The sequence below is a fragment of the Colias eurytheme genome, chromosome 6, assembly GCF_061535395.1.
Source record: "Colias eurytheme isolate Ceu_HAF_F1 chromosome 6, ilColEury1 Martin Lab GWU primary, whole genome shotgun sequence".
In the NCBI taxonomy this organism is placed as follows: Eukaryota; Metazoa; Arthropoda; class Insecta; order Lepidoptera; family Pieridae; genus Colias; species Colias eurytheme.
Window position 1 is genome coordinate 13,756,573 of NC_142985.1, and position 22,831 is coordinate 13,779,403.

Here is a 22,831-nt window from a genome sequence, read left to right on the forward strand (position 1 = left end):
GAGCGTATACGCACTATGCGGGTAGCCGCATTGCGGGTAGCCGTCCGGCTGACCGCAAGCACAATTATGTACGTAATATTCATTTCTATGCGCACTGTGCGGTCTGCGGTAGCCGCATCGCAGTGCGCATAGAAATGAATATTACGTACATTATTGTGCTTGCGGTCAGCCGGACGGCTGCCCGCAATGCGGCTACCCGCATAGTGCGTATACGCTCTTAGGGTTCATACGCACTATGCGGGTAGCCGTCCGGCTGACCGCAAGCACAATTATGTACGTAATATTCATTTCTATGCGCACTGCGATGCGGCTACCCGCAGACCGCTCCGGTTGCTCGGAAAGCTGCGGCCCGAGTGACGGCCGGACGGTTGCTATACGCACTGTGCGGTTCAGTCAGTGAGTGTGTGAACATGGTTGCAAAATGCTTGCTCTCGTCTCGTTTTTGCAAATAAGGATGCACCCAGTACTTCTTTCTTTGCTTTTCTTCTTTACGTAACGTGTGTAAATGTAGTAAATAGCTGCAAATTCTTCCATTTCCATCTTTGAAATGGGTTGACATAACCGCAAATCGCAACGGTTCTTCAACCGCACGTTGCGGTTATGAATGCGGCTGCCCGCAATCCGGCTGGCCGCATTCGGAACCGCATCCTGCGGTCAGCCGGACGGCTACCCGCAATGCGGCTACCCGCATAGTGCGTATGAACCCTTAGTAAAACAAAAGAAACACCAAACACATGACTGACAACACCCAGCTCAAATTACCGTTAGCAACACACGACGCATGCCGCGTAATTCGTGAAAACAACTTCAAAGCAGTCTCGCTCTTAAGGCGCTTATAATTTGGTTCGTATTTGCGTAAATAATTTCACCTGTAGCACATTACTTGGTACGTTTGTACAGGCAGTGAAGTGGAATAATATCATTAATATACACGCAAAGAGCGGAACTAGTGTAGCCCTTACAAATTAATACGTGTTTAACGAGATATTATACTCACTGTAAGGCGCGGGACATATACAAGCGGCGCGGCGCGCATCGGGCGCACTGCGTGCGCGCTTCCGGCGCGCATCGGGCGCGCTATTGGCATTTTGTATGAAATAATTTTGGAAAGGCGGCGCAACCGTGGCACAACCGTGGCGTGCCGTCTCGATGCCTGTCCAAAATTCTTTCATACAAAATGTTTATGAAGGACGTGGTGCAAAACAGATTCAAGAGGTGCGCTTATGGCACGCCCGCGCCCGCGCCGCTTGTGTTTGACCCGCGCCTAACGATTATATTAACACGCTTTAACTACGCGCGGGGATTACACATAATCCCTTAAAAGACTCTTTCTATCAGTAGTAAACTTAATATTAATTACGTTATCGTATAGCCGATAATTCACCAGTTAATCGCTTTTACTATAACATAATTAAGCTCAATAGCAGATCTCGTAAAATTCTACTTTTAGTTTTTACACTGTAATCAATTTTGTACCTTAATAAAGACTCCTCTGTGAAGAACGAAATTTTTAAAACGCTGCAATCTAAAAAATATGTTTTTTTTTTTATGTCAGAGCAAGCAGAGGGGCAGGTGGGCCACCTGATGGTAAGTGGTCACCACCGCCCATAAACACTTGCAACACTGGAAGTGTTGCAGGTGCTTTGCCGGCCTTTTATGGACAAATAAGCTCTTTTCTTGAAGGCCCCAATGTCGTAGTTGTTCGGAAACACCGCAGGTGGCAAATCGTTCCACAGTTTCACCGTACGCGGAAGGAAGTTGCGGGTGAAGTGGACAGTGGTGGAGCGCCAACCATCCAGATGGTGTGGATGGAATAAATTTTTACGGCGTGTGGTCCGGTGGTGGAACTGTGCGGCTGGTAGTAGGTGGAACAATTCCTCAGAGCACTCCCCATAGTAGATTCTGTACAGTATACAGAGAGACGCAACGTCTCTTCGCACTGACAGAGGATCGAGCCTATCGGAAAGCCTACGGTCATCGAAAATTCGAGCTGCTCGACGTTGGATGCGCTCAAGAGAACTCGTACTGTACTCGTTGCTCCGGCCTCTATAGATACTATGTTATGCTAGTGAAGTAAAATGCTGTTTTTTATATTATTACTACTTACTTCTATTTGCTTTCCTATATTAATTTTGTATAAGGTTTAAATTTTTAAGAGTATTTTGGAACTTTATAATCTTTAAACTTATATTAAAAACAAAGAAAATTAAAATACTATGTAGGTATAATGTAGAATTTAATTATCTAAGCCTTCTCTTCACTCAATAGGCAACTGCATTGTACGAAAAACTCGACATAATACTTACTTATGCACTAAATAATATTAATATTAACAGTCCGAAAACTTATTAATTTCGGTATTGAAAATTAATACGATAATATCTATATCTTCTTATATATAAAAATGAATCGCAAAATGTGTTGGTAAGCGCATAACTCGAGAACGGCTGAACCGATTTCGATAATTCTTTTTTTATTATATTCCTTGAAGTACGAGGATGGTTTTTATGTAGAGAAAACGTAAACATGTACCACGGGCGAAGCCGGGGCGGACCGCTAGTACATAATATATAAAAGAAAGTCGTGTTAGTTACTCCACTTATAACTCAAGAACGGCTGAACCGATTTAGCTGAATATTAGCAGGGAGGTAGTTTAGAGCCAGGAGAAGGATATAGGATACTAAATATGTACCACGGGCGAAGCCGGGGCGGGCCACTAGTTAACTAATAAAAGACAATATTCACATTAAACATACTTTATACTATATTCAAAAGAATTACATTCAAATAATATATCAGCAGTTACTTTCGATAAGTATACTTATACACATTTCGCAGGATCTCGTTACTGGCCGGAAATGCTCTTCACAATGTCTCTAACAACTATTGCCTTTCCTCGATACACGACGAAACGACATCGATACGGGTTTCACTTGAAACACTTGCCTATATCCATTCGCATGAGCAGCCAAGGACTGCGGTACTTCAATAATAATCTTTATATTTATAAGGACATGTTGTCCCCGGGCTTAGATGTAAGTATTGCACCTAGAGGATTTGATCCCCGTGTCACACACCTCGTGGTATTCCACAAATAGTAGCTTTTTTTACTTTTAGTTAAAAAAATGCAAAAGTAAGTAAAGATTATTTTGTTGAAAAAATTAAATTTAGTTCATGGGAGTATTTCGTTAAGCTCGTCTAATGAATTTAGCTCAAACATCGCAGAAATTCCCCTTAACATCTATATTAGCCAGTCATGGAGTAATAAGTAAAATCCACTTAAGTTTTTCACAGAATGGAGCACAAAATGTTCCATGATAATACGCTTTGTACAGCGAAGTAGCTCTCGCAGCGATTCTATTATGGGAACGCGCTCCCGCGACATGCAGCGGCGGCTTCATATATTAAGCGCTGCATATAAACTCCTTTACACAATAACGTTCGAATCTACTCCAATTTCGATTCTCTGTAATATTTTAGTTATGAAACAGATTTATTTTTGAAGAAATAAACATTACAACTTACAAATGTAAAGTAAATGACAAACTTACATTTTGAAAATGAAATAAATTTCACAAGATCACTTATTTAATAGCACTTTTACAAGTATTCCGAAAAAAAAAACATATAAATACAAAGAAAGGTATTGATTAAACTATTATTTTCACCTTAAATTTCACCATCGCCTTTCTTTCCAATAAGTAGATACTTAGTAGATTCAGATGAATATAATGGAATCTAATACGGACGGAGCGAGATCTATCACTTCACGCACTTAACAGACACATAATAAACAATTAAAAATAATTCTGTATCATAGAACTTCAAAATATCTTTGTTGTATACAGGTTTATAAAAAATGAATGTTAACGCTCGTAAAGAACGATAAACCCCAAGACAGACGACATTATGGCCGCGTCTCAAGCGGTATTTAATGTCACGTTATTAGCCCGCCGAGCGCCACCTGCCGCGCACTAAATTAAATTCATTATTTATTATTCTTATTAGGAAAGCAATTGTTCATATTAATTATGCACTACTCAATAAAACGGTACCTAATTTCCTTTTTACGTTTCATACAGAATATCATATTGTATTGTTGATTATACTTATTCTTTGTACTTGTGCTATAATATGTATAACGACGACTATTAATAATAATTTAGGATAACTTCTAGCCTATAAAATAGTATAGGTACCAAAACAGGCAGTACGAATTCAGAAAACATCGTATCCTAGTAGAAATACACTATAAGAGCAATGCAAAATTTACAAAATGTCAGTATTTTTGTACGTACGAAGTGTCTATGGACCGTTGAGTTTCTCATATCATTTACCCGCGAAGAATAAACATATGCTCGCCTATTTACCCTCTCCAGCCATCCGCGAGATGCACCCCATCGCCCCCGCGCCCCGCACCCCACACCCCGCACTCGCGTCACATTGCGACAAAGCGCATCACTTCCACGTCGCTAGAAACGTCTCCGTCACGCGGACACAATGCATGTCACCAGTAAAATAGAAAAAACTACTCTTGTTAGAATTGCTAGTACGTAGTGTATATTTTTCTAACAATATTCACGACAGTTTCTTAGATTAGACATTGTTACTTTCAGAACCTAAACAATTAAATGAATAATTAAATTGAACTTAAATCAAGGATTATTACGATTACTAAATGTTATTTTTTTCTTTCTGTTTAGTAGTATTTATAACTTATATAGATACAAAAATATTTGGTGAACTTTTAACTTCAAACAAGCGAAATAAAAACAAATTTATTTGATAGAAGCTCTACGTAGAGCTCTCTCTATGTAATTAACTTCACACATATCTAATATGCTACCAGATTGTTATAACTGGTATATGTCTCACAGCTACAATTTAGAAATTAAACGCCAGCATTACGTTTAAAAGTCTTAACTAGGAGATGTGTTGTTGTCACACATCGCATATTAAGTAAGTTGTTTTCTCTCGCGAGCAAGTTGGGGAAGTATGAATGCAAACGTGGAGTACGCTGTACGGCCGCAGTACGCTCACAGTACGCCATACGAGGGGGGGAACTCTATTATCCTCTAAACTTACAAATACTATCATGTTTCCTGACGCTCTGGCGCTTTTCATGTGTTCTGAAATGTGTTCATGTTTATTGTATAAACTGAATATGGAAACGTAATATTCATTTTCATATCCGCTTATGACATGCTGCAAATTGAAACTGGGTTTTAACTAACTACATACATTTAAGAGTCTGTCTTGTCTGTTGAGTAATTGTTTCAACTCGCACTCGCACTCGCACTCGCAATAAAAAACCTTATTTCTACACAGAACACAAACTATTGTAATGCAGATCAATTTCATTAAAATTCAATTAAGTAAGTACTCGTTTGTCTACCTCTGGAGTAAACGAACACTAACAACACACATTCGAAGCAAAACAGTAAACATCATATGCAATTATGTGAACGTAATTTATGATTTAATTAACGGATATATTTGGAAAGAAAAGCCTTTGTGCGGGCTCCGGCCGGTGATATAGCGCCCATTACGGCGTCGCGGCCTTTAATGACCTCATTAATTGGGAACCAGTACTAACTTTTGTTTCTTATTTAGTTTTGCTATCTTCTGGATAAAGATGTTCTTCTAATGTTTCTAATTTTGGAACGTTGCTTCTGTTATTGGTCTAAAAGTTGACATAATAATATATTTTTAATAGTTCGGTTGATTATTATTTGGATATCTTATAAAATAAATTATTGCAATTAAACCCTATTTATGCGTATTATTGATCTGCAGGTGTAATTATTTTTAACTTAAAAAAGTCCAGTGAATTTTAAAACAAACACTATTCATGTACATACCCCTTTTCCAATAACATACTGTAGCATTAATCGTACCTTCCCACGTAGAACCTGTATTTATTGCTAAGGGCCCGAAGCTACGGATGTCGCACCGCAGCTACGACCGTAGCGCCGTAGATACGACTTGCGGCTACACCCGCACTACGAGCTACATTCACGTGGTGATAATTATATTTCACTTTCAAAGTAAAATATCTCTGTTAAGTCTGAATAAAGTTACTATTTGAAACATACCTATTTTTTATTTACTCAACGCAATTGTTATTTGCATAGAAAATAAGCGAAGCAGCTGTCTCACTTTTAGAAAATGGGATTTGAGATAGTATCGTGTAGCAAAGGGCGAGTTACAAAATTGCATGCTCACAAGATTGCTTACATTCATAGGAGCCCGGCAACAGAGAGGCTCCTCCAAGAACAATGCCCTACGTGCAGCCAAGCAACGTCTAATTTACATTACAAGAGCATCAGCGCCTCGGCTCGAGGCGGGCGATAATCTCGTTATTGCGATCTAATCAGGTCTGCAGCCGGCCGCGGGTCAACAATACCATGAATCGTTAATTAGCTGCCCGTGATATCATATAGCTGTCGGCTGCCAATAATCTCCACTGCACATAGTTATGCGCTGACGATGGGAATAACGTACCACCCATGTTTAATATCTATAGTTCTGTAGTCAGATTAGTAGTAGAAGTGCAGACGTAAAAAAGGGAACAGTTTGCATGAAATCTTTTGAATATCGATATTAATGTCAAACTGTCAATCTAAAAATTGTTATGAAACCGGAGAATAACATTCATTGCAGAATAAAATTCATTTTCATTGCTGCACCACCTATTGTTTTCACCTCTTTCTTATAATAAAAAATCCTACCCATAGGTTGCCTGGTAGAAATCGCTTAGTAGCGATAAGGCCGCCTTTTTATCTTTATAATCATATTGTCTGTTTCTTTTTTTACGTGTATTTACATGGTGCTGAATAAAGTGTATTTATTATTATTATTATTAATAACAATATAGGAACATTAGTAAATACCACATATACCTTCTATAAAAGTATCGACAAGTCAAAAATCAATTTACTTTTATTAAGATATACTAATTAAAACACTAATCAGTAGCCATTTACGTTATTAAAAACAAAGTAAAAACTTATCAATTACTAAGAGTTTTTATTTAATTCCTTTATCACAATACAATAGGTATTCAGGAAAATTCTAGACATATTCCGCGAATTAATTTATTCAGAAATGCTCGCGTTGTCTATTGTTATGTAACGCAATTGTAAAGAAATGTAATTCCATCGAGGTGTATGGATACACCGGCGCGTCTCTGTGCCCGCCAGCGTTCCGCCGCGGCTCCGCGACGAGCGACGCACGGTGCGCTGAGTGGCGCTCTGACGTGAAGCCTATACAATTATACATGTAAAAGTAAAATTCATTTAATAAAGGAGAATGGCGAAACTGCGCCTAATTGTTACAGAAATCATAATATATTTAAAATTCATTCTGTTAATTTTAATAATTATTTGTAAAATATTGACTTCTGATTCTATTGGAAAACAAATCTTTGAAAAAAAAAGATAAATCGTTCACTACCGGTCTTATCAAGCAGAGATGTCAGTGTTGTCAGGAGTAAAATAGTCAAATATATAGATTAATATGAATGAATGTTTATTTTTCATTTTGAGTTTTATTGAATTCAAATGGTATAAAAATCAGAAGCAAAACTTAACTTTTTTTTAACACAAATCTTAATTTATTTAGGTCATTCTATAAAATAAAAACATACGAAAAAGTTTTACTTAATCAACTAATTATAACATTTTTATTTAGGTAGCTGGCCATTAATAAATGTCAAATTATTAATTATACTTGTGTCAGTGATGAGTGATTTGTTATGTTTGTTGTTTGACTTTTGAGTGAAGTTTTAGTAACGTTGGTAACGTTATATTCAAAATTGCCTTAATCGTCTATTTTTACTCTAAAGATATTATTTGAATTGATTAGTCTTATTATGAAAGCGAATCCTGATATATCCATTTATGAAGATATAAAAAATGTACCTACCTAGTGATTGTTGATGTTTTGGTAAGTTAAAATGTGTGTTGAATAATATGTGTTGGATCCATTGAGATATACATACGTAGAGATAAACTACGATAACATGGTGCGCCCCTCCAAAATTCAAAACGTTTGAAAGTATTTACAATGCACCATTGGTGCAGGTCCACACTGCGAGCCTAGCACGGTTGCGACGGCGGGCGCGAAATATCAAACGTATGAAACGCGCCTTTGCGTCCACATTGAAATGACTATGGCGGAAGCCTAGTGCGACGGTAATGAGCGAGCCAGCGCGCGTAGTTTTCAAACTCTCCTATCCGCGCGTTCTGGCCACACAACGGGCCTAGTCAGCAAGCGACACAATGCGCGGACGGCGGGGGTATCAAACCAGTTCGGTCTTGTCGCTCGACTTCTTATATTATATCCTTTATTGTTTTTCGTAAAATAGCGGTAAATACTTAATTGTTGAAGTGAAACTTCTTTATTTATAAGTGCGATTCAATCTAAAACACTTATAAACACCACAGTAATTTTGTAGGGTATAATCTCAATTCTTCATATAAGATTCACTCGTTATTCCTCTGTTTTATTTATTTCGTGTACAACTTCTATAATGATCTCATCTCAAAATCGGACTGTCCAGTAAAAATAGCAAATCGTCCAAAGTTTGCAACACCCGAAAAAAGTCGAACCGCTACTTGAGCCCTCGCGTCGGTGTGGCCACCGCGAGCGCCCGCTCGTCGCGCCCGCCTAGGCCGCCGCCACCGCGCATTCAGTGTGGACGCACACCAAGATTCACAACGCATGTGTGCGTAATGAGACGGCCGTCAAACAAAAACAAATCCACGGATTTGTTGCTTGACTAGTCACGCTCTAATCGCTCATTATTATTAGTAATGGCGCTGCACTGACGTATTCTATGAAAACGACACGTGCGTTGTCTTGGGCGCTCGGCAACTTATGATTAGTTGACCAACAAATCTGGACGTAAAGTACTAAAGACGAATACGTACAACTACATACAAACTCCTTCGTAAGGATGTCACTACACACATTGAAACAGTAATTTGGAGGGGCGCGCCATGTTATCGTATTTTATCTCTAGTAATATTATCTCAATGGTTGGATCCAATATTTCTATTACCTGACTGTTCTACTGTTCCCTTTTTTTAGCTAGACAATGTAGATAGAAAATAAACTTACTTGGACCTAGAAAAAGGCAGTGCTATTCATTTAACTCAAGCAAACTAACTTTTATTTTTGTTACTTTACACCCCAATATCTTTGCTATCCCATAGAACAGATCTATAATTATTACTAGCGGTCCGCCCCGGCTTCGCCCGTGGTACATATGAAAAATAGATGTTGGCCGATTTTCAGACTTACCCGATATGTACAGAAAATTTCATGAGAATCGGTCCACCCGTTTCGGAGGAGTATGCAGACTAACATTGTGACACGAGAATTTTATATATAAGATATTCATAGAATCTGTATATTTTTATCTATTTAATCCTTTATAAATCATCAGTGTAACGATCAGGCCCAGAGTCCTATGGGAGTTTGCCATTCTCCTTTATTGAATATTCTTATGTTCATTTACAAAAAACGTAATCGTGTAATAACATTATTTGAATATAATCAAATTTTATTTTTTAAGTAGCGGTGTTTCAACATTTTATTTTATATACATTCTAAGTGTATTCTAAACACCCCAGAGATTATTCATCTCTAAACCTCTCAAATCACGTATTGATTAGAAATTTTAATCTATACATCTATACATCTATACAAATATTATAAAGAGGAAAGGTTTGATTTTTTGTTTGTTTGTTTGTTTGTATGAATTGAATAGGCTCCGAAACTACTTGGCAGATTTGAAAAATTCTTTCACTGTTGGAAAGCTACATCATTTCTGAGTGACATAGGCTATATTTCATTTTCAAAAAAAATAGGCATCCTTACTAAAATTACGATAACGTAATCCAAGGTGTGAAAAAAATATCAAAAAACTACCTTACATCGCGTGCGCTGCGAAAACTATTAATGATAGAACAAAATGATATACTACATTTTTTTAGAACACACCATTATCTACAAAAAATCAGCGGCAGCATATCTTACGCTTTTTCGATCAGGCCACGTGTCCTGACGCGAGTTTAAGATTTTACACCCAACGCCGCTAAAGAAGTTTTCACTTCAAAAATATGAAATAAAAACACGATGCGTAAAAGTTTTCATTTAGATTGAACGAAGTTGAACGGTTTAAAATGAGTGAGTAACATCGCTCCCGGACTCCGGGGTTTCATTACGGAAACCTCTTTGTGTTGTAAGATGCTTCGAGTACCGTTGATATAACACTCTGCTGGATTTATTGAAACCAAATATATTTATACTTACTTCGATAAATTCGCCCAAGGCGACCCGGGATAATATGGCATTTTTCATGAAAAAATATAACTTTCTAGTGTTGAAAAATACTTAGGTAGGTGTCAATAGGTACGTTTTTAATCTTAACTACATTGCATTCAAACTTAAAGACACACGATAAAGCTTTTATATTTTTAATGTTGGTTAATTTAAATAATCGAAAATATATTATGTTTCATTGTTTCGAATCCAATAAATTGAACAGCCATCGGCAATTATCCGTATCCCTCACATCACATCCAATTAACTAATGTTAACTAAGAGCTCTTAGGACTTAATGCTACGTACAACGATCGCGATGGGAGACATAATTAAAAACGTTGTTACGCCTGTTAAGCGCGATCCTGTTCATTAAGTCCACACCATTTCATTAAATATATTGCCATCGCGTTGCTGTCCGTACTTGTTCACGCAGAAAGAAATTAATTTGAGTCCCGTCACGTCGCTCGTCAGTGTACAGTCCGCAATTAAGTGTTGCACAAAATGCATTTCTTTTAATTCTTGTATCATTCCTCGTCCCCGCGGCCCGATCCCCCTCCCCTCGCCCCACGCCTCGCGCCCCGCGCCGCGCCGTTCCCGCGACGACACACAATGCCGTGCAATCTCGTCTGCTTCAGCTACACAGATCACTAGTGGATAGAGTAGCACCACTTGAATGCAATACTGAAAAATGATACTTACAAGCTTCTGAAACAGGCTAACGATAGCACATCATAAAAATATGTACGCTCTTTAAAGATGGCATAATATGTTTAATAGTCAAGAAAACCATTTCTTTGGTGTGCCACAAAAAATTCTTAATATTTATTATCACGAATTCTTGTTAATTAAAATAATTGCATCGTATTTTTCTTTTCCTTCAACACAATTATATTGATTTATGCGATATATACTGATTTGAATAATTACTACAATAATTTTTTATAAGTACATATCTCATACCGTGTCACTAGGATCTGTCTGCAGATTGAATGCTCTGTACTTGGCAGTGTTACATCACGCCGGTGCAGGTTTCATTTTCTTTTCATCAAGGTATCTTCACGCTCGGAGGACGTCGTCTCCGCGCCCGGCCCCGCGCCCCGCGCGCCCCGCACGCCGCCCTGCAGCCGCCCGTCGCTCGCAGCCGAGCCTCTGTCCCCGTGAAGACTCCTTAATTCAAGTCCAGTTTCCTTTTAAAAAGAATAAGAAAAAAAAACAATGATACGTAATGCTGAATTAGTTGGACCTTTTCATTTGGCAACTTGTTAAAAGCGGGAAAATTGAATGAATTGTTCTCCTTGTTTTAAGAGTTACAATACAATTGTAACTCTTTTTTGTTGTCCAGTTTTTTTTTAGGTTTGTATTAGTTATAAAGATTAGGATTAGTTATAAAGAGGTTCGAGAAATCGACAAAATACGATGTATACCTGCTCATTTTGACTTAATTAAAGACATGCACTACAATAAAACATTTAATACTTCGAGACTATAGCCTCCAGAAGCAAGATTCAAGATAGATTGAAAACAAAACCAAATAAATAAGTTTACATTGAGTTATGCGGAGTCGCTTGAAGGTCCTCATTTCGAGTGTCAATTATAAGACAATATTATCTGGGCTCGAGTCGTCGTGTCGTTATTAACGTTCCATTGTATTCTGTTTATTTATTTCTTCTGCAGAAATATGGCAAGATATTGCTTTAATTACAATATGCCTCGTTTGTCGAGTGCTTTAGATTTCACTGCTATCGTGAATAGGCTATATTTGCCCTTTCTTCGAGCTTATGTGTATTTTAATTTGAAGGAATTCCCGGTGTTTGTTTCGAATCTGATAGTCTTTCATAATATATACCAATTATTTTTACTACTTTAAAAGCGTTAATACATCGTGTGTGTGCGAAAAATGTATTTATTTATTCATAGACATATAACACAAGACGTAAAATATAGAATTGTGTAATACATATTTTATAAACGGTCCTCATTCACTTTGGCGTTTATAATGCAATATAACCTTAACATTAAGAAAACATTATTTATATTTTACCTATAATTGCAGCAAGAGACAAAAGATCTTTGTATTTATTGTTGAGTTAACAAAGCTCTAATTTTTTTAATTAATAGTAGACGCACATAGAAACAAAAACCTAAGTTTTCTTCAAGTCCACGTAGAAGAACATGTTTTATTAAATTTATTGCTCCGGAATGTTCTAAAGAAAGAGAAAGAAAAATAAACCCAGAAAAATGCGATAAAGTTCAAAGGAAGCCGACGCGGATTTTAAGTTTCGTATATGTCTCTCCGCCTTTGATACCGACTGCTTTTCATTTAGAGCCGCTCTCGATGTGTTTTAAAGGACGAAGTCCCGGACGGACAAACTTATATGAAATAAACCCATTTACTGCAATAAAGGGGCAGATTTATACTTTTGAGGGCAATTTAAACAGGTTAATATAAATAAAAAAAACATACACTTCGATTAAAGTAGATAATATTAAGCTGTCCTGCTCTTGGTAAGAGTAATAAATACATTTTCATCTCTATATATAAAAATGAATCCCTATTTCCCTTGGTCACGGCATCACGCGTGAACGGGTGGATCGATTTCGATAATTCTTTTTTTATAATATTCCTTGAAGTACGAGGATGGTTCTTATGAAAAGAAAACGTAAACATGTACCACGGGTGAAGCCGGGGCGGACCGCTGGTAATAGATAAAAATAGACAACTCACTTGTTTATTAGAACAATATTTTCATATAACATTATTCATAGAATATATTAACAGAGGGCCTATCTTCACGATTCGCCGGAATATCGAATTAGTCCCTCAATGGAGATGCGAAGTTTCATTTCAAAGCAATCGCCTTTATTAAATGTAGATTAATTTATCTCTCCGCTCGAGCTCTATACAGCCTGCTTTAAGTCCTTGAATATGAATCAGTTTGAATCCCAAATACAATTGCGAAATTTAAAGACATAAAACAAAGAATTGTTGAGCCCCGCTGTGGCATTGCGTACATTTATACGTTTGTGTAGCTCGTTAATGTTAACGTTTAATAAGTATTACATTTTATTTTGAATATTATTTATAATGAGAGCTGAAAATATAATCTTATTTTTATTTAGTATTAATGTTTAGTATTCCGTGTTTAATTTCGGTTCCGACAGTCAAACAAGGCAAATACTATATTGTTAGGCAGTGTATACTTCTTTGTAGTAATTTAATAGAATGAAAGAAATATATTTTATTATAAAATAACTAATAAATGGATCTTAATGGGATTTAGAAACTCCTTAGTAAAATATACTTAAAAAAATTAAATGTATAAAAATACATTTTAGAAATCAAAGCGGCAATCGTTACAAAAGTTTACTTTATTTAAGACAATTGGGTTTAAAGGTCTCCAACTCAATCAGAGCAAAGTGCGAGCCGCTCGTAGTCCCGTAGCTCAGTCAGGAGTTTAGTTCGTCCTGCGCCGCGAAACGAGTCGCACATGCCGCGCGGTGCGCTACGCGGTACTCTACGCGGTTACGTCGCTACGAGGCTACGAACTTGCCGAACATTATTACATTATTATTTAGTAATTGTGTAGTGAGTGTTATTTAGGATACGGATATTTTAATGGTAAAGTATTATTTTATAAATTTTACTCATTCATATTATTTTCTAAAAGAGACCAACATACAAATCCAAAAAAGTTTTTAATTGTTTAAAAGTTATATAAATAATCGGATTGAAAAAAAACAAGTATATTTGATTAGTGTGAAACGTAATGCTTCACATGAATTAAATCTGACTTTTCATATATTTTATAATGTTATATCAATAAGAATAACATCTTGGCCTTTTCTTTAAATAACTCAAATTATTTATAGTTGTAATCTTCGGCACTTTTTTGTGGACCATTGATAAAAGAAGTTAAAATAAAATGAAGGTACGAAAATCATTTATTATTACGTTCAAGTGTTGAGAAAACTACCACGAGTAATAAAGACGATTATTACAATTATACTGTTACTAGGTTTCCGCCCGCGGCTTCGCCCGCGCATGCAAAGAAAAACCCGCATAGTTCCCGTTCCCGTGGGATTACCGGGATTGCGTCATTTTCCCGGGATAAAAAGTAGCCTATGTCCTTTCTCGGGTATCAAAATATCTCCATACCAAATTCCATGAAAATTGGTTCAGTAGTTTAGGCGTGATTGAGTAACAGACAGACAGACAGAGTTACTTTCGCATTTATAATATTAGTATGGATAGTGCATTCAAGAGAAGAAATAATAAAAAGTACACTAAAAATAATAAGAACTGCATATTGCATAATTTAAAAGAGCAAGTTAGTTTCAAAAGTTCGGACGTCAAGCGCCGGAGCTGATTGTGAGGTGCAAGAATAGACTAGGAGCTAAAGCACTTATTTATGTTGCACTTTATTTCAGTTTTAGATAAAAATATGTAACCTCATTACTTTATAAGAAGTTGAATGTTTTTTTTGCGTAAAGACGCAGCTTCGCGTTTGTCTAAATTAAGTAAGTGAAGTGAAAAGGCAATAATGAAAGTAAATAATAACCTGGAAGACAAATAACCATCCATCCACCCATCATACGATCTCTTCCTTATGTCATTATTATGAGTAGTGGTAGAATAGGTCCTATACATATAAAAAATATAGTTTGGTAGAGATTTCATGAAATAAGAATAAACACTAATGGTTATTGAATCAATTTTAGTCAAAACTATTTCTATTCATTATTTTTTATTCGCAAAAAAAATCCACAACTCTATGCCTAAAAAGTGGCATCTAAAATGATAGTAGAATGAGGCCACTCTACTGATCTCACTACACTCGCTGCACACACAACTGCTCACACATCTGGTGGAGAAACCACACCAGATATCAAATAATAATGTATCAGTTAAAAATTCACGTAGTAACTGGAATTAGAAAATTATAGAAAAAAAAGTAAGGTAATAAATTTCGCCGTTATTTTTATTGAGTCTCGTTATTTCTTCTGTAAATTGTGCAACTAATCCAACAGTGACTTTACGATAGGTACTTATACAAAATTAAATAATAATCAAAATCTTTACGTTTAAGTAGTCTATAAGCCTATATAAACTGCATTGCCTTTTCGTATTGAATTATATTCCCAGTCAAGCCACTCATAACAAATTCATCACTTTATAAAGAACTATATAATTCTAAAATATTGCTTAGTATGAAATGTTAAATGTTTTAATTTCCTTTCCATAATGCGGTGACCTTAAAAAACTTTATTTCCTTAAAACATTCTTAACTTATGCTTTAAGGATATTAAAAATAAATTTCCCCTGTGACGAGTTTTCAATCCTAATAATTATCCAATTACATGAAATTGGAAATTACTAAGTAAAAATTTTGATCACTTGCGACTTTTGTTATACATTACAAATTTTATAAGAACATTAATTGCATTCAACTAAATTAAACAATATATTACGAAATATAGTGCCTTTTCTATTAGGCAACTCAAAAAAGATAAACAATATTGAAGAGTTATTTAAGCATTATTAAAACTACTGGAACGAATTCGCAAAAGTTGGCGAATTCTTTCAGTCAACGATGTGTTCATATTACAGCACGCGAAACGCGAGCTTAGAGTTCAACGAGCGTGTGCCTCGCCCCTCAATATTTAATTCGATTCCAGCCTAAGCTGGGTTAGCGTAAGCATTTTATATCAAAATTAACTTTGTAATAAGTTGGCCTTCCTTTTTGGGGATTCCGAAAACCTGATCAAAATAAAGAGATTATAGGAGCGCTAGATTCTTGCTCATTAATAAGGCCGATGATATTTGAATTTATCATTACATCGGATTTACTGATATTAACCTTCAGAGCTCTTTTTAGAACAAAAAATTGGTTGTCTGTAAAGTCGGTTTACTGACGATAGTTGAACGTGACAACGTCCGATTGTGTTTCTTTGTCGCTCGTTCCGCGCTCTCGCTTGCACTTCAAGCCTTATATGGAACGCCTCAGAGCGAGGTAACGCCGCATGAGTCATGTTTTTACGTGCGTGCAGCCGGCTCTATCGAATTATAAGACGTTGTCACGTCAAAAAAATAACAACGTGTTTTATTACAGAAATCATTTACTTTATACATTTCCTAATACGATATTGGAATTATATACAATTCCGAGGAAGATTATACATTTCCTAGGATATCTATGCATTAAATAGTTTAAACAATATTTTATACATTTCCTAAATGGTATCGGAATTGTACACATTTCCTAGGATTTGTATACAATTCCTGGATTTCATACATTTCCGGTAACATATACATATAATATATTACATACTATACACACAGTATTACAATATTATTTCCTACAGTAAGGAAACGCCTTTGATGTCGCGCGATGCCGCCGCCAGCGTAGGTACTTACGCTGCCACACTAAAATACGCTAGGGTTGCAACAAATGGGAAATAAAACAATTGTGATTATTAATATTATGATGAAATCATTTATTCATATGTACATTCAAAATAATTGCGATTATTAAATCTGATGTAATTATTTGTTCATAAATACATAATTACAGATATTGCACTGCTAAATATTATTTACGTGGACACTTTATTTTTGGATGTTCTTCATTGTATATTATACCATTTAACTAAGTAATGCATTCGCATTGGGATGTACAATCTGATTAGAAAATAATGAGGACAACATATACATAGCTTTGATTTTAATTCAACAGATACAATTAATAAAATCTTTCTGAAATATTGTTTCCTTCTGGGATTTCAATGTAGATTTACATCCGTAAACGGAACAGTTTTTTCGCGCCATAATAGAATATGTAAGTACCTATGTGTAAATGACCGCCTCCTTGGTACAGTGGTTGACGCGTGAGCGTAGAACCGAGGGGTCCTGGGTTCGATTCCCGGTGGATACGAAGAAAAAAAAATGTCTCGGTCTGGCAGGACATAGAAGGCTGATCACCTACTTGTCCCTAAAGAAAATCGATCAGTGAAACAGATGAATGAATAATGCATCTGCCCCTTACCCCACTACGGGGACACGGGACTTCACTTATGTGTATAATAAAATTATTAAACAAAAAATACGACTGCGTCGTCCTTTCGCGATAGTTAATGCAAACTCAGCGTGATTGCATTAAGCGGCCCGCGTCGCCCGACCCCCCGCCAGTTCCCCTCCGTTTCTCTGCACAAGTACATTCGTCGCCATACTGGTGCTATACAGATCGTCCGATTGTGTACATAATTATTGACGTGACAACGTCTTATAATTCGATGGAGCCGGCTGCACGCACGAAAAAACATGACTCATGCGGCGTTACCTAGCTCTGAGGCGTTCCATGTAAGGCTTGAGGTTCAAGCGAGAGCGCGGAACGAGCGACAAAGAAGCACTATCGGACGTTGTCACGTTCAACTACCGTCAGTAAACCGACTTTACAGACAACTAATTTTTTTTATTACTTCTTTATTACTAGTCCATACTTATAATAAATCTGTAGAGAGGCCAATTCTGTACATGAAATATATTAAAAAAAAACTATGAAGGGGTGATAAGGGATCGCTACTGATGCCAAAAATGCAATCAGTAAAATTTTTGTCTGTCTGTCTGTCTGTATATTCGTTATAGAAACAAAAATTACACGACGGATTTTAACGAAATTTGGCACAATTATTCTTCATACTTCTGGGCAGGTTATAGTATACTTTTTATTACGCTACGATAAATATGAGCAGAGCAGTGAAGGGAAATATTGGGAAAACGGGAGAAGTTACTCCATTTTTTAAGATTCCGTCGCGTGTGCAGCCTTAATGGTTAAAGCTACATAGAAATCATGTACGACACAAATGTTCTTAAATTATTATTATTATATAAAAATAAATTCCTAGACAGCATATTATGTCTATCTTTTAAAATTGACTCACAATAACACATGAAACTTCAATAGCTTAGCAATTCGGAGCTTTCTGATTATATTTGTCTACTCTTACGTTTACAACACTCTCACTCATCCCTAATTAAAAAAAGTTAACATTATTACCTATTCAATAAAAAAAGAATCATGTAAATCGGTGTAGAAACACCAAAGTTATACATGAAAATACGCTATACGCTATGCAGCCATAAGCAGTATTTTTGTGTATCAGTTGCCGCGTTCGACGCGCTTCGCGGCGGGAGCTATAAAAAGGCGGCGGGTCCGCACCCGTTTCGCGTTGTCACGGCATCACGTGTGAACGGCTGAACCGATTTCGATAATTCTTTTTTTATTATATTCCTTGAAGTACGAGGATGGTTCTTATGTAGAGAAAACGTAAATATGTACCACGGGAGAAGCCGGGGCGGACCGCTTGTTCTACAATATTATGATGAATTATCATACTAAAAGAAAAGTAATCTCATATAATTTGTCTGCAGGTGACAGCGAAGCAGCGTCATGTTCCACATTACCCTGTTGTTCCTCACCTCAGTGTTCAACAGTAAGTAGAATAGTACCTATATTTATTTATCACGAACTAAGCTAACATCCATGGTTCTGCACACCACGCCACCACACGCCGTACAGGAAACCATGTCACGTTACCGATTTCATGTTTTATGAAAGCTCATTTTCCCATAAAACTATATTTTTTCATTAAACATTATTTATGAGTGTTCGGGTTTGAGTGCAATTAATAATTTTAGTTGCACTATATAAATTAAATTCCTAAATTGGATACACGAACTAAATAATTGGAAATATCAATTTGGATCTGTTTCAAGCGTATAATTATAAAATTAGAAACAACAAGAGTCATAAATCTGTTAACAATTAACATAATATTATTTCATCAACTAAACGCATTGTTATAAGGTACAGCGTGGTATAGTGGTATAGCCGTTGAATGTTTTTGAATTTTTTTTTTTTTTATTTATTTATTTCAAGAACATAGTGGCTTACAGTCATGCTAAAGCACCACTATGCTATACAGTACAATTTAATCATTATTAACACAATTCAAGTCAAAATACAAAAGAAAAATACTTATATCTAACTACAATTATTTTAACATTATGACAATACAAACAATAATAATATACACAGATATAATAGAATACAATACAATAGAAATAGAAGAAATCAGTCAGATTAGAAAGGTATTCAATTTAATTAAAAAATTGCTATCCAGATAATAAATGGCGTACCGAATAAATACAGTCATACTATCAGTGAAAAAGTCAAGATGTTGGTACTGAATAATCAAATGTAATTAATTTCCCAAACGCTGGCACACGTCAAGTCCCAACAATGCCGCTGCTCATTCATCCCGTATTCCACAGCCGATAGCTGCGGCTCGGCCCCACACACCCGTAGATTCGGTTTCACAAGATGCGCATTGTTCTCTCCTCCGACATAAAGCCAATCCAATTAAACGAGAATTCCGTACCGTTGCTATTATTCGAACCTCTAACGTGACTACAGATAAGGGAGGCCGTAGAGCGGCGCTCCCACATCTCGTATAAAATTAACATGTTTGTGCGGAGGAACACAGTCAACACGCTGGATTGGAACTCCACTAGAATAATGATTGGCAGGCGTAGATAATTCCAGCACAAAGTTTAGGAAAGTTTGGTACTTGTCGAGAGCATAGCGCCGGCGCTCTTTAACATTATTGATACTTAAAAGTTTAGTACTTGCACGTAATCTTATATATAATAACCGGCCAAGTGCGAGTCGGGCTCGCGCACAAAGGGTTCCGTAGCAGCAAATATAATAAATTACAGTTAAATCAACCTATCTCAAAAACTATAAGAGATACTTTGATCAAACCAAAAATCGTTGAAAGAGTTAATTAGCATGCATCACCTCTATTTTTTTTAGAATTTTATACCCCGTAGTTATAAAAATAGAGGGGGGGGGACATACTTTTTACGACTTTGAGAGCTGATATCTCAAAAACCGTTCACTTTAAGAAAAATGTTTTTTAGAAAACTTTATATCATTTTAAAAGACCTTTCCATTGATACCCCACACGGGTATGTACATCGAAAAAAAAAATTTCATCCCTCAGTTACATGTATGGGGGGCCCCACCCCCAATTCTTTTTTTTACTATTTAGTGTCATATTTTTGTAGCGGTTCATACAACACATATTCCCATCAAATTTCATCACTGTAGTACTTATAGTTTCCGAGTAAATCGGCTGTGACAGACGGACAGACGGACAGACGGACAGACGGACATGACGAAACTATAAGGGTTCCGTTTTTGCCATTTTGGCTACGGAACCCTAAAAATGAATCGCAAAATGTGTTGGTAAGCGCATAACTCGGGAACGGCTGAACCGATTTCGTTAATTCTTTTTTTATTATATTCCTTGAAGTACGAGGATGGTTCTTACGTAGAGAAAACGTAAATATGTAGGTACCACGGGCGAAGCCGGGGCGGACTGCTAGTATGTAATAATTAATAAAGCAGGCGACTAAAGTCTAAAATGCAACCGATGCTCGACTAATCGCTTATATTAGGTCGGTCTTACTAGGATATTCTATTCAATTATTCGCCAGTGAACCGTCGACTGTAACTGAATTCTGCCTAAATCAATGTTTCAATTTGCCGCGCTTTCTACTTCACAATTATGTCAGGAACACGCCTTGATTAAATCAATTCAGCGCGGGATATTGCACGCGTTCGCGCAGTAATTAAAAGCACTGCCGGGGCTTTGTTTCATTTAGGTAATACAGACAAAATTAGTGCAAATGTTTTTTTATAAACTTTATTCATCTTTCTTAATCTCATCTTCACTCATTCTCGACACTGAAATGTTAATACAACTTAAGCAGAATAAAACTTATAAAGTTGATAAGAAATTTGGAATCCTGAGGTAATAAACTTTTATAGTTAGTCGCAAGTTAGCGATAAAACTAAAACACGAACAAACAGTAAACTAGGAACTTAAGAGAATTACGCTTCTGAGGACAATCGCCAAGTTGCTCCGCTTTTTTAGGTCGAACAGTTTGAAACTCCACTTTTGCTGTTGGACTTTTAAGTGGCTCAGAGTTCGCTTTGTGGCGACATTCCGCTCAACTTCACGTCACAGCGTCTCCGGATAAAGAAGCTTTCTTCAAATTAGTAAAGTGCGTGTACGAATTCGGCTTACGTACGTAATAAAACTTACTTTTTATAAACATGAATACTAAATTACATTAACATCAAAACAATAAAATAATGAATAATATTGTAGTTTTTAAAAAAGTAAAGAACACGCTTGAATTTATTCGGTCGAATTATTCGGTATTGAAACCGATCTGTGATGGAGTGTACAAAGTTTGAATTAAATATATTATATCTTTTTTCAGTGTGCAAAAAATAAAAAATCAAGTCTAGGTTACTTAAAGGATACAGGTGCAACTAATAAAAGCGTTCTAAATAATAATATACTGTTAATAAATCTAATAAAAATGAGTAACATACTACGGGACACGGGCATAGGTTTTAAGAATAGAGTCTCGCTTATCGCACGTGTTTGCAACAATATGTTCCGTCAGCAGGCGTGTGGTCGGACGGGGTGACGCGCGCGGGGCCCGTGTTCACGGAGGAGCCGCCGGCGCTAGTCCGCTTCGCGCGCACGGCGGGCGCGCGCGTGGCGTGCGCGGCGCGAGCCGCCCGACCCGCGCCACCGCCGCGCCTCACCTGGCTCGCTGACGACGGCGCGCCGCTCACAGATCTGCCCGGAGTCAGGTAATACATTTTGCACGCCTCATAAGCGAAGCGTTGAGGTGGGTACTACTGTCACTTCGCGCAAAACATCTGATTTTTCAAACTTAAAATGTCTTTATGTATCATACATTGCACTTGTAAGATAAAACATACACACACATATTAAGAAAAAACGGCCAAGTGCGAGTCGGACTCGCGCACCGAGGGTTCCGTACAAACCTGCAAGGTTTACAAAGTACAATTTATGGTTTTCGTAATTTTTCCTTTATCTATGCTATAAGACGTTGCTTCGTACCAAATTTCAAGATTCTCAGTTCACGGGAAGCACCCTGTAGGTTTTGATTCCCTTGCAAGTGTCGAAAATTTGCGGCATAAACGGCTGTATCTTTTGATTGCGTTGGCTTAGAAGTTTGATTTTTTCACAGCTGCAAGGGACAGTAGACCTGAGTAATTGATATAAATTTCAGCTTCATACCTCCACGCGTTCCTGAGAAAAAGGGTCTTGACAGACGGACGGACGGACGGACGGACAGACGGACAACAAAGTGATCCTATAAGGGTTCCGTTTTTTCCTTTTGAGGTACGGAACCCTAAAAACACTATTTTTAACGTTCATGATATTTTTGATGTCATTTTTGTTATTTAAACTAGTTAAAAAACAGTTTAAAAAAGTTCTGTCTTGGACGTCCGTGTGTCTGTATGTGCGGATCCTTTTTCTTGTTAACACGATAGCGACCGAAATACTTTACTAATCGAGTCTTTTTTTTTCTCTTACGCTTGAGTATGCT

At 36.8% G+C, this 22,831-nt stretch overlaps 1 protein-coding gene across 1 annotated transcript in view; it reads left to right on the forward strand.

Moving 5' to 3' along the window:
- Nucleotides 1-4,995: 4,995 nt before the first annotated feature.
- Nucleotides 4,996-22,831, forward strand: part of LOC149908150 (cell adhesion molecule Dscam2-like) — a 73,269-nt gene continuing 55,433 nt past the window's right edge. Inside the window, exons 1-2 of the mRNA XM_090102694.1 lie at nt 4,996-5,041; nt 21,875-22,064. Of these exons, the coding sequence (XP_089958820.1) occupies nt 4,996-5,041; nt 21,875-22,064 (236 nt within the window). The remainder of the gene's footprint in view (nt 5,042-21,874; nt 22,065-22,831) is intronic.